The 12,708-nt window shown below is 38.5% G+C and overlaps 1 protein-coding gene across 31 annotated transcripts in view; it reads left to right on the top strand.

Annotated features, from left to right (window-relative positions):
* Positions 1-12,708, top strand: part of LOC113422969 (methyl-CpG-binding domain protein 1) — an 87,798-nt gene that overhangs the window by 49,207 nt on the left and 25,883 nt on the right. For 16 of the 31 annotated variants that reach the window (XM_087956606.1, XM_087956596.1, XM_087956594.1 and 13 more), the window contains 2 exons: positions 3,204-3,287; positions 4,464-4,628. The exons of 4 other annotated variants lie outside the window; for them this stretch is intronic. In XM_087956606.1, the coding sequence (XP_087812732.1) occupies positions 3,204-3,287; positions 4,464-4,628 (249 nt within the window). The remainder of the gene's footprint in view (positions 1-3,203; positions 3,288-4,463; positions 4,629-12,708) is intronic. 11 more of the 31 variants (XM_087956615.1, XM_087956609.1, XM_087956601.1 and 8 more) reach the window with 1 other exon arrangement.

Raw genomic sequence — 12,708 nt, 5'->3', positions numbered from 1 at the left:
TTATGAAATACCCTCTCTTCCAAGGGAACAGTACCACTCAACTGCCAAACAATAACCAGCTTCCCCACAACATGGGAAATCCTATCAGGCATCATAGCTGCCAAGTTAACAGGACCATATGGGCCAGTACATGAACACAGCTCAGAAGGGCATTGAAAACAATACTAGAAGCTCAAAACACCAGTTGCTCATAGATAGAACAATCACCCAAACTCAAGGTCTAGAGAGACCAATCTGAGAGCAGCCTCAATTGACTACCGGAAAGCTTTGGACTCAGTGCCGCGCACATGAGTCTGTAAATTCCTTGTGCTATATAAAGTCAACATAACATTAAGGACCTTCTTCAAGAACTCAGTAGGACTGTTGAGACAACACTGGAAGTCAATTCAAGAAAGCTTGCACAAGTGATCGAGTATGTCATGTATCAAGGTGATGCCCTGTCCCTGCTGCTGTTCTGCACAGGCTTGAACCCGCCTTAGCCAAATAATCACAATGACTGGATATGAATACACGTTCAAGAGTGGAACTACCATTGGCCACCTCCTCCATATGGATGACATAAAGCTCTGTGCTAAGAATGAATAAGATATCAACTCACAGATCCACCTGACTTTGAGCTACAAGGAGGACATTGGGTGGTCATTCGGAGAAGTGGCTGGATCATAGTAAAGAGAGGGAAGATGGTTAAGTCTGTAGTGAGGCTGCCAGTGGGCCATATGGCAGACGTATAGATCAGCTACATGTACATTGGTATCCCTCAGTGATATCACAATGAGGAGTCAAGGAAAATAGCAACGTCCAAGTACCATCAAAGATAAGACAGGTTATGAAGAGCCAGCTCAATGTGAAGAACAAGATCCACATCATCAACACTTGTCATCAGATATTCTGCCAATAGGCCAAAGGAGAGTATGGTAGCTGGCCATGTTGAGACCTGGAAGCTCTTCACAATCTATGGAGATTTCCATCCCAACTCAGAGACTACGTCAGATGGAAAGAGGTGAGCTGGGTCTAGTAGTCCACAATCTTGGATGAAACTCAGAGCATCCAGGAATACCTCAGTAATATTTCACCAAAGATAAGCTGCTGAGAGAATGCCTGAGACAGAAGTAGATCAACTGGAGGAAGTGTCAGGGCAACACAAGACCGTGCATGGGATGTATAATTTACAGATAGTGTGATGGCTGACATTGGAAAATTCTATCAGTGGCTGGAAAAGGTTGGAGTGAAAGACAACACAGAGGCACTGATATTAGCAGCACAAGAGCAGGCACTAAAATGCCATATCCAGAGAAGCAGGCGCCTACTACACTAAGGACCCAAGGTACAGACTCTGTCTACTAAACAGCACCACCAAGTAGCCTGGCATTGTAAACAGGAACATCTGCACAGTGTATAGACTAGACCCTCCCAAGCCTGATGGAAGATTCCACAGAAAGTCATGGAGAATAACAGGGATAAGATCCCGTGTGATTTTACAGTTTCAGATAGATAGGCAGGTAATGGCCAGTCAAGCAGACATCGTGATAGTAGACAAGGGGCAGAAAACAGTGATGGTGAGAGATGTAGCAGAACCCAGTGACACCAGGAAGAAAGAATATGAGTAGCCGGAGAAGTATATGGGCATGAAGGAGGAATTCGAGGAACTAGGATTTGGAAAAATAAAGGCCAAGTTGGTATCATTGGTACTAGGCATACTTGGGACTGTGACTCCTAAGCTGGGAGAGATTGGCTCCAGCTGGTCTTAGGAACAAAAGTGTTAGGAACGGCTAAGAATAGCCAGGGTGGGGTTGGCAACTGTTAAGAAGAAGAGGCATCCCAGTGTGCTGTACCTGAATCTAAAACAGCCCTTTTGTTTAAAATGTATATTAAAGGGGGAGAGGGAAGTTATTATCCGCAGAAGCCTGCATGTGTGTGTGGGGGAGATGGAGGCCTTTCTCCCCCTTTTTCTCAGTGGGACTGTGGGATTCTCTAGGAACAAAGGAAGTGCTTTATAATCTAGCAATTTGCTTTGCACTATGTCTGTTTCCCATTGACCTTTTCCTTTTTGAAAGAATCAGAACATAAAATAAATAAAATAGTATGTGTTAAAGCAGGGTTTTAAACTATCTTGCAGTCTTAAGAGATTAGAAAAGTCAAAGAGAAAGTTCGAGGGCAACAAAAAGGGGTTTTGTTCAGAATCATTGAATCTGAAGCGTGAGCAGTGGGCTCTCACAGAATTTGATACTTAAATTGTGTTACTTAAATTGTGAGCTTGCTCGTTCGTTTCCCATTAAGCATCTTTACTCTTTACCTCCAATCCAAGATTCTTTCTTGGAAGCCATATTCAGATGGCCTTTAATTTAGCTGGCTATTAAATTACTTCTCTCTTTTGCTGTCTGAGAGTAATTTTTCCTGGAAGGAAAAAAAAATCTTTTGTTGTTGATTCGAAACAAAAATCTAACTATAAGCAAGGCTTTGTTCTTCAAAATCAGTTACCTTATACAGGTAGTCCTCAACTTAAAACCATTCGTTTAGTGACCAAAGTTATAATGGCACTGAAAAATGTGATTTGTGATCGTTTTTCAAACTTTAGACCATTGCAGCATCCCCATGGTCAAGTGATCAAAATTTGGATGCTTGCCAACTGGCATGTACTTATATAATGGTTGCAGTGTCCCAGGATCATGTAATCACCTTTTGTGACCTTCTGACAAGCCAATTCAATGGGGCAAGCCAAATTTGCTTATCAACTTGACAAGTTAGTAAGTTAAGTTACTAACTTAAAAACTGCAATGGTTCACTTAATGACTGTGGCAAGAAAGATCATAAAATGGGGAGAAATATACTTAACGGTGTCACTTATCAACAGAAATTTTGGGCTCTGTTGTGGTCGTAAGTCAAGGATTAACTGTACATGATTAAAATCTAGATGGTATTAATAAAAGGGGTCAAAATCACTGCGCTGCTCCATAACTCTTCTTGGAATCCTCTTTCCTAATTAGTCCTTTACTCATTTCATTTGGCTATGCTATGATACAAGGCATGTAATGCTGGGTCTTTTTTGTACTTCAAAGTACACCACACAAACCGCAGAGAGAGTCTTTCAGTGGGAGAAGAACGCCGCAATGTTTTCCAACTTTCTGAACTAAAAATGTCTTGGGGAACAAGTAAGAATTTCAAGTCCTCCCAGCCACTAACTTATGTTGGGTTCCTCCCAACAGAAGAAGCAATTGGGAGTGGCGAAAGAGAGGAAGAAAGTGGGCCATCCTCCCAAGCATCCTGTGGCTAAACTCAAGGACAGTGTGGTAAAATGTGTTTCTTTTTTTGGTTTTCCGATTTATCTGGAACATGACCAATTTTGAGTTAAGAGGTTGGGCAAATGGGTTAAATAGATGAAGTCATTAGCTGATGAGGACTAGGTGAATCCACTACAAAGTGAATCCACGCTCCCAGGTGAAGTGCAAAACAGATTCTTTATTGGGATCCAATGGGCTATGAGGAGCCAGAGTGGGAGGAAGGAAAGTGAGTAGCCATTGAACTTGCTTTGTAGAGTTTTGTAAGTCTGTCACTCTCCAAAGAGGCAGAGACAGCAATAAAATGATCTAATTTTAACAATCTTAGAACAACAATTCTTGACAAATACATAACATAAGAAAGAAAAGGAAGATATGAGTGTACAGAGTAGACTCCTACAGTCCTTGGAGGTTGTCACTTTTTATCTTAATATTTAGGTGATTCTTTCAGGTAGCACCCTACGGTTATAGTAGACCAACTAGTATGTTCAACCAGTTGAATTTACATAATTCTGAGCAGCTAAAACTTGATATGAAGGTCTGTGATCTTATCTCAGTGATCACTGGTATAACTATAGCAAGTAAGGAATATTGCAGCTATCTTCTTCAGAAATACAGATTTGAATCTCTGTTTCTTGTTAGACTGTAAGCTATGTTGGTCATTCTGGGTCCAGGGAACAATTTCCATTGCCTTGATTTTCTAAATTTTACTATAACTGGCTTCATAATTTAAAAATTCCTGCAATATACAAGATTTCTGAAAAAGAATAGAGTTGATTGAATTGCCTATGGAGATTCTCAGTCATCCAGGTCATGCTATTTTAAGAGGCAACTGGGCTTTCTTTGTTTTTCCTTGAAGACGTTTCGCTTCTTATCCATGCAGCTTCTTCAGTTCTGGACTTCTTAAATGAGAAGTGAAATGTCTTCAAGATAAAACAAAGAAAGTCCAGCTGCCTTTGGGACAACCATGGCCTGGATGACTGAGAATCTCCATAGACATTTAGTTATGCAAGTTGGTTGAATTGTTTATGCTTTGATTGCATTTGAGATAGATTTATTTCCTAATTCTCACATAGTACAGAGTTTATGAACGTTATGCTTTTTAGAAATAACTGGATTATTTAGACACTGTCCTAGGCTTTGCAGCATATACTTCCTGGCTTGATAGCTTCCTTTTTCTCCTTATAGCATTCCTCTAAAAATCCGCAAAACCGGAAGTGTGGTCAATGTGAAGCCTGTCTGCTGAAAACAGACTGTGGCCATTGTGATTTCTGTTGTGACAAGCCCAAATTTGGAGGGCAGAACCTGAAGCACCAGAATTGCCGGTGGAGACAGTGTCTGCAGTTTGCAATGGTTGGTGCACCTTCTCATTTGTTTTATTGTGTTCTGTCTATCACCACTTTGCTACTTGCTATCAATAGAGAGTTCTTTTCATTGTGTACTATGTTGTAAGCCATGTCATACTTCTCTATGCTAAGTGTGGGTATCAAGTGCTCCTACTAACAAAGGCTTGTAGGTCTTGTTGCAGTATGTGCATTTTGTTCAGAAGCATGTTGCCTAATTGTCAGATCTAATGCCTATGTATTGTCAAGATTGATCAACTCAGGTTTCTTTATTCCAGGGGTGGGCAGACTGAAATTGATTGTTTATAAATACCTCCTGGAGATGAATAGCAGATTCTAATTGATTTGTGTTTGAAATGTTTTGTTTTAAGGTTGATCTGGTGGCAGTGACAAAATAACACAACAGGAAAAAGTCATAATAATTTATTTTCCCTTGTCATTAGATCAATTCCTGCATTAACATTGCCAGACAATATTAAGTGTGTTATAGGGAATGCAGTCAGTAATTCCACGATATGTGTTCCTGTTTTAACCCAAACAGTATCTTTGATCACATGCACAAAGGGAGAATATGCACATTGATTAATAGTGGTGGACTTCAAGCAGTACTGCCACTGCATGCACTTCCTGTGGTTTATATAGATTGATCACATGAATTTGAAGGAAGTGAGGATTTATTCATTTATTTTATTTTCTTAACATTTTTGAACCACCCATCTCTCTTGGGGAGATGCTCTGGGCAGCGTACAATAAACTGTTAAAATATAAAAACACTATCTAACAATTATACATTTAGAAAATGTAGAATTTAAAAGGAGTCAAAGATTATTAAAATCTGTTAGAAATTAATTAAAAAGATAAAGAGAGGACTCTCAGAGCTCCAACCAAAATGAGACAGAGACAGTTCCATAGGTAGCCTGGCCCCATGCCTTGTAGGGCTTTATAGATCATAATTGACACTTTGAATTGGACCTAGAAGCAAACTGGCACCAGTGGAATTCTTTGGATCAATACTTTTTATACCATTTAAGAGTGTATGCCTTTCTTGATAGACTAAAAGCTACTGTGGGAGAAGAATAAATTTTACCTGTCAAGATTTGAGATTGATTTGAAGGCTACAAGACATGCAAAAGAAACTGATGTGTTAATGATTATAAGCAATGTACAAATAACAAATTAAAAAACTAAGAAAGTGACCTGGATAATTTTCCTGTATTGGATTTATAGAAGAGGTTTGTTAAAGCTTTGAAGAATTTTGTGAGAAAGGGCAAAGAAAAAATAAAAAGAAATCAAATTCTAGACACTATTTAAAGGAATATTGTTGTTTTTTACTTCCAGCTTCACTTTGTCCAGCACTGGTGGGGACTCTCTGAGTTTGGCCACACTTCTCTGGATTTGATTTGTAGGGTTTTTCTTTTAGATATAACAAGCTTTGCTTCTTTTACATCCAGGACTTCCTGCTATGAAGCAGTCCCTGCTGTTTTGGCATGGTATGATTAAATGAATGCATAAAATGGCCTTCAAAATAGTCCACTTTTCTTTTTATTGATGCAAACTCTTGAAAGATTGAAATTAATCATTTCTGCAGCAGTCAGTAAGCACTGCCCAGTTCAGTGTGTTTCGAAGAGCAGGAATTATGCTTGTCATTCAAATTTAATGTTCAGATACATATTATGGCCCAGTGTGGTACCAGCTTCATAATTAATCAGGAGCTATGATTCTTGATGCTTTTTTTTTACACTTTATTCCCTAATTCAGTTATAGGAACACAAATTTTAAAAAATTAAATTAGAAACTTCAAAAAAATTTTTTTTGATAGGTTGCCTGACTAATAAGATTTGGCTCAATAAATGAGGAAATGGAGATATTTGTGTTGCAACCGATTATTCCAGCTTCTATTCAGAGTTTTCACTTTGATGGACAAAGCTCCATTCTTCAGTTGAAGGATATAAATGGACATCTCAAAGAGTTATGTTTGTTTTGGAAGTTAAGTTTGTTATCAGTAAAACAGAAGAAGGAACCATGGAGTTTTATTTCTTTTGTATGTTAGGTTTGTTTTCAATAAAACAGAATAAGGAACTGTTCGGCCAAGTTGTCTTTAAAGTCTTTTCAGTTAGCTGTTGCCAGTGCTATAGATATTAATGAATTTCATTCATTAAACACAATTAAGGGGGATTGGGCTGTGCCAAATTTGGGTTTTTAATGATCTGTTGCTGTATGAACCCAACTATATGTGATTTCTCTAGAAGATTTTGTGCAGATTTATCTGATGTTGTATAAAGCCTACTTGCTTTTGCATGTTTTGACTCTACCTCGTGGTGTCTTAAATCTGACCTTGGACAGACAATAAAATGTTTCCCTTGTTTGTTTAATAAACCTTATACAGTGGAACCTCAGGTCACGAACACTCCTGTTCACAACCAAATCGATTTTCCTGTTCGCGACCACCTGATTTAAAAAATCGGGTGGTGAACAAAATCGGTACAAATTTCTGTGCCAATTTCCCCTTATGCCATTTTTTTTACTGCACGCATGCACAGTTGGTCATGCTTCTGGATGACCGGAATACAGGTCTCTTCCTGTATTTTAATATGTATTCAGATTAATCTGTATTCAGATTAAATATCTCGCTCCAGAACTGGCAATACTATAATACAGTCAAATCTTCACAGGATTAACCAAAGAACATTATTTTAAGTGGCATAAATATTATAAAGAAACCAGCTTGACCAGTTGTTTCAGCGCAGTTCTTATCCCTGAATGTAGCCAATATTTAGATTTGGAGAAAATTTTCTTTTTTTCAAGCAAGGATTTTACTTACCAAGGTTAACTCAAGTTTCTTCCTTATGGAGAAATGAATTCAGCACCCATTTGTTAGACTGCAATGGTGGGCTTTTTAACTCTGAGCTAAATAGCTATAGAGTTTGAAAGTTGTAAGAATTAAGGAAGAGCCAGCAGGAAAGAGTTTGCTGTCTTGATTCTGTGTTGACCTAACTTAGACCACATAGAATTTTTATGGGGGTTTTTTGAGCAAGCTGATCATATAAGTGTTAGTGGCTTGGGTTATAACTTGAGTTGGCTACTTGGAAATGTTTCTTTATGCACACGTGCTAAACAGTTTTAATCTGCTGAGAATAGAAGGCCTAGATTCTTGAAATGATAAATTCTTTACATTATGAAACATCTGCACCTGGCATGATTTTAGAATGGTTGTTTGCCTGCAAGACTAAGCATTGTATAAGCTACATCCATAGTTATAAATGAAATGAGTAAGCAGCAACATAGAGGAAATGCAAAAAGAGATGCATGGACTCTTAGGTATCTGCTAAGATGAATTGGATACTGTCATCTTTTTCTTCAGCCATAGAGACAGAGAAACCCAGAGAAGTACTTGAGCAAGGACATGTTTTTCTAAATAATCTGTTGTTTTATCACCCTAGTTGTGTTTGATATTCCATAAACTTTGCCCTGGGTGGCTTTGCGTTGATATGTGTTTGATCACTAATCCTGACTTTATTGTCTCACTCATTTGCTATCCTACATATAAACAAGAGATCTGTTCCAGTCCATGATAAAAATAAAGACAAATAGTTAGCTGTTTTGAAAGATAGATGAGTTTGAAGAAAGAAAATGGGCATGCTATCTAAGTATTTACAGAAAAAGACAAAGAACTGTAAAAGAAAAATACCATGGAAGGCTACTTGTGGTTTTTGTTTAAAAACAAAATTAGTCTTCTACTATTCTTATTTCTATTATTCTTAGAAAACTAGTTCTATTTCTACTATTCTTAGAAAGCCATTCTTATCTTTAGCAACAGAAACTGAGAACTTCTATTCCACATCTTTGTTCTAAGAGTGGCATAAAACTTGCAAATTAAAGAGCTTGTGTACAAGTTCCCTCACAGAGTGTGTTACAAGTTTTTGGGAAAGATTTTCTTTTAGAAATAGATGTTTTTATCTAAGAAATTTTGTGGTAATTCTATGGAGAGCAGAGGAATATTGATTGTCAGCTATAGATTTCAATTTTCCGTTCAGTCTAGGGCATTTACTGTCTTTATTGTAAGATTAGGGTCTTGATTGCCTGTCTAGAGAAGAGACATTAAGGATGCTTTACCAGTCTGAACTGTTTGTGAACTCTAATCCAAATGACCCATCTGAATCCTGCTTTCTAACTTGGAATTGCAGGCAATTTGCAATGGTCAGGAATAACAACAACAACAACAACAATATAGTTTATAGGGTGCTGCCTTGATGTAGCAGGGGGCTAAACTGCTCCAATGAAGCTGAGAGCTGTGCTGGCAGCAGGTCCAACCATGTCAGAGAGGTCTCGGCCGAGGAGCAGAACTGAGTGCACCCAACAACCCATGCAATGAATCATGGTGAAACACAACCAAATGAAGCCTATACTGGCTCGGTTGTCACCTAGGTTAACAAGGACCGTGTCGGGTGTTTGGGAACCTGGGCATCCGTTGACAAGTGGGCTACAGGCCACGGGTCCCATAGCTGAGCAACCAGGGCATGGGCCTGCAGGGCTACTGGAAGCTGAACAACCTCAGAAGCGGCAGAAAAACACCATGTCAGAGAACCGCACTGTAATGAAATGCTACTACAAAGCAGAACCAGAAAAATGAGGCTACCAAAAAAGGATGTACAAATTATAGAAACAAGAATATCCAAACTCAAGGATAACTGGATTACAATTAGCCGATCAGTGACAATTCATCACTCGGAACAAAGTGCTCAGTAAAGTCGAACTTGAAGAAATACGGAAAAATTGTGAAATGGGAACACAGACTATTGAACAGCAGACTGCTGAAGTGGCAGCAGAAAATACTCCAATAATTTTTGGAGCAACTGAACAGCCTGAATTCGAAGAAAATGCAGATATTTTGCAAGAACAGGAACAGCAAGGGCCTGAAGTCACCATTGAAACACCAGGAGTACTCAATGCCAGGCAGCAAGAACTGAAAGCTAAAATCTTGGCACATGCTGCATCAAATGCAGAAAGAAGAAGGCTTCCAACCTTGAAGACTGTGCCTAGAAAACATTTGGCACCATTGATGATAGATGTGAATTATGCACTTCCAGCAGTCCAGATAACACCAATTGAACAAACAAATCAGCTTGCCTACAGTACAGCAGTCTTAGTAACCGAAGAACTGGGGATTCAACAGCCCCCTACAAAATTGACTGGAAAACCACAGTGGAAAATCAGGTTGGAGTTGAAAATCAAGAGCCTGCGAGCAGATGCAAGCAACTTGAAGAATTTGCAGGAGAAAAAGCTGGAGAACAGCAAGATCAAGAAACATCTGATAAAAAAATACGGGCTCAGCACAAGAAAAATTGATGAAGCATTGGAAATTGTGAAGCAGCAGTTAACAGCAACAGCAAGAAAAATTGAAAGATACGAAGCCAGTCATCCAGTACAAACAAAATCAATTGTTCCAATCAAACCAAAGACGGTTCTATCTGAATCAGATGGGGGATACGAAAATTGAAAAACCTGAGAAAATGGCAACTACTCAGTTTTGGAAAGACCTGTGGGAGACTGAGAAATGTTACAACCCATGCTGGGTGGATCAGAGACTTTGAGATGAAATTCTCCAAGAACAAAATGGACCAATTGGAAATAACTACTAAAAAAAATAAGCAATAGAGTGAAAAAAGTCAAGAATTGGACATCGCCTGACAATGATCAACTGCATGGCTTTTGGCTCAAATACCTGACCAGCCTGCACCAAAAAATGGCCAAACATTTCAATGAGATGCTGCAGACAGGAAACATCAGTGAATGGTTAACAGCTGGGAAAACCTACTTGATACAGAAGGATCCAGCAAAAGGGGCAACACCTGCAAATTACAGGCCAATAACATATCTGCCAACCATGTTCAAGTTGCTGACCAGCATCATAGCTGACAGGATCCAGGACTACCTAGAAGCAAATAACATCTGGCCAGTAGAGCAGAAAGGAAACAAACAAGGAAGCAGGGGCACAAAAGATCAGCTCTTGATCAACAAAATGATTCCAGAGAACTGCAAAAGCCGAAAAACAAATTTGCATACAACTTGGATTGACTACAAGAAAGCATTTGATTCGCTACCGCACAAGTGCCTGGATGTCATCAGAATATGCAAGTGCATTGGTACTTTTACTGCAAATGCGATGAAGCACTGGAAAACAGAACTGTTTATTGGAAGTGAAAGCTGTGGACTAGTCAACATCAAAAGAGGGATTTTCCAGGGTGATTCTTTGTCACCTGTGCTGTTCATCATCACCATGACCCCCCTGTCAACAATTTTACAGAAAATTAACCTGGGTGGTTCCGGTTTGTCAGGCTTCGGAGGCGGCAGGAATTCAAGTTTGTGCACGATCCCTGCCACGCTCGCTGCCGGAGTGCCTTCGATCCAGTTGGATTGGGAAGCTATAGTTATCCTGTAGGGATAACTGAAGAGAGGGGAGATCCGGGCAGGGGTCTGGGGGCATCGCAACCCCCTTCCCCAGCTGGCTTAACTCCCTTTTCCAAAGGCGGTGGAACGGCAGTCAGCAATGGCCGCCACAAAGAACCTCTCAACCGGACAAGTTTTGTGCAGGAGAAAGTGGAGAAAGTGAAAGCTTTTGGCTGAACCGGGACGACAGGCAACATCTGAATTCCCTGGAACTTTGGCTCTTTAAGTGATACATTGTTCCCAAGAGGATCGCAAAGCTGCAGGTGAAAGTGAAAGTGAAAGCTTTTTTTTTCTTCTCCTCACTTTCCTTCCCTATGGAGATAGCAGATGGAAATCGGAAATACCCGCTTTGGCAGCAGAAGGTACTAATTTTGAAAATTAAAGCCAAGGGGACATTAGATTTCTAAACACTGGCATTTAAAAATTAAAATATTTTTGCTATAAGTGGGAAGGAAGAGAGGTAAATGATTTATACCAAGGTTTGTTGAAGGAGACTGCTTGGAGCTTATAAGATCAGAGATTAAATTGCAATAAAACTTCCAAAAATTACCTTGGAATTGTGTAATTGAATTCTACCCCAGGAAGAGAAAGTATTAAAAGAAGAAAGTGCTAAATGAAACAGTTTGTGCTGACTTTGATTGCTTGATGACTTTGGGACTTTTGTAAACTATCTTTTGAAAGACTAAAAAAACATTTGGATTGTTTAAAAAATTTTTTTCACAATGGTATCTGTTGAAGAATTGAAAATGGAATTTGAAAAGTTAAAAGGAGAGGAAGAAGAAGGCAAGGGCTCTTTTGGATCTATTTTTCGCTTCTTAGAAATGGCGATTTCTACTTATCAGGAAATGCAACAACAAGAAGGTTGGGATGAAGAAGAAGAAGCCATCTTTAATGGACATATAATTTTAATTGAGGAAGAAAAGGGTAAAAAGGAAAAGAAAATGGAGAATTTAAGTTCTAAAAAAACAACCAAGAAAGGGAAAAATAAGGTGAAAAATCGATATAATGTCAGAAAGCAACAGAAAAGAGGAATACAACAGAGAGGGGAGACTAAGAGGCTGGAGATTGAGAGAGGGGGCGGTAAAAAGGCTAGACTTGACAAGGAAGAAAGGGAAAAAGTGAAGAGAAGTTATAAAGGCTTAAAACAAGATGTTAAAAAACAGGTTTTTTTCAGAGACAAAGGGTAAAATATAATCTAAAAAGAGATTCTGCAAAAGTACATAAGATTGTATTGTAGTATTTGTATTTGAAATAGAGTTAGAAAATTGGAATAACATATGTGTTAATAGAACATTGTAGGGAATGTGTAAAATGTCTAAGAATTAACTAATAGAGTTTAATTAATTAATTTGCTATGGAACATTGTTTTTACCATACTATAAGCTCATTATGTTTTTTATTTTAAAATGTTATGTAGAATGTACTAAGCAGAATCACAATGGAAATTATGTATTATTTTAAGTGTTAAATTTGGGGGAAAGATAGAAAGGTGTCATACTTCAACCAGTGATTACAGGAAAAAGTTTGTATTAAAGAGAAAAGATAAATAGATAATTGAAAAAGGACAAAAGATACAAATATAATGATTTAAATTGAGATTAAATAAATAAAATAGAATTAAGAGAGTGAAAAGAGGGGAGAAG

Source organism: Notechis scutatus, chromosome 2, assembly GCF_049901735.1.
Source record: "Notechis scutatus isolate UNSWTSFEM ecotype Mainland chromosome 2, rNotScu1.2, whole genome shotgun sequence".
Classification (NCBI taxonomy): Eukaryota; Metazoa; Chordata; class Lepidosauria; order Squamata; family Elapidae; genus Notechis; species Notechis scutatus.
The sequence above is the reverse complement of the archived record's forward strand: the minus strand, read 5'-3'. Positions and strand labels throughout refer to the sequence as shown.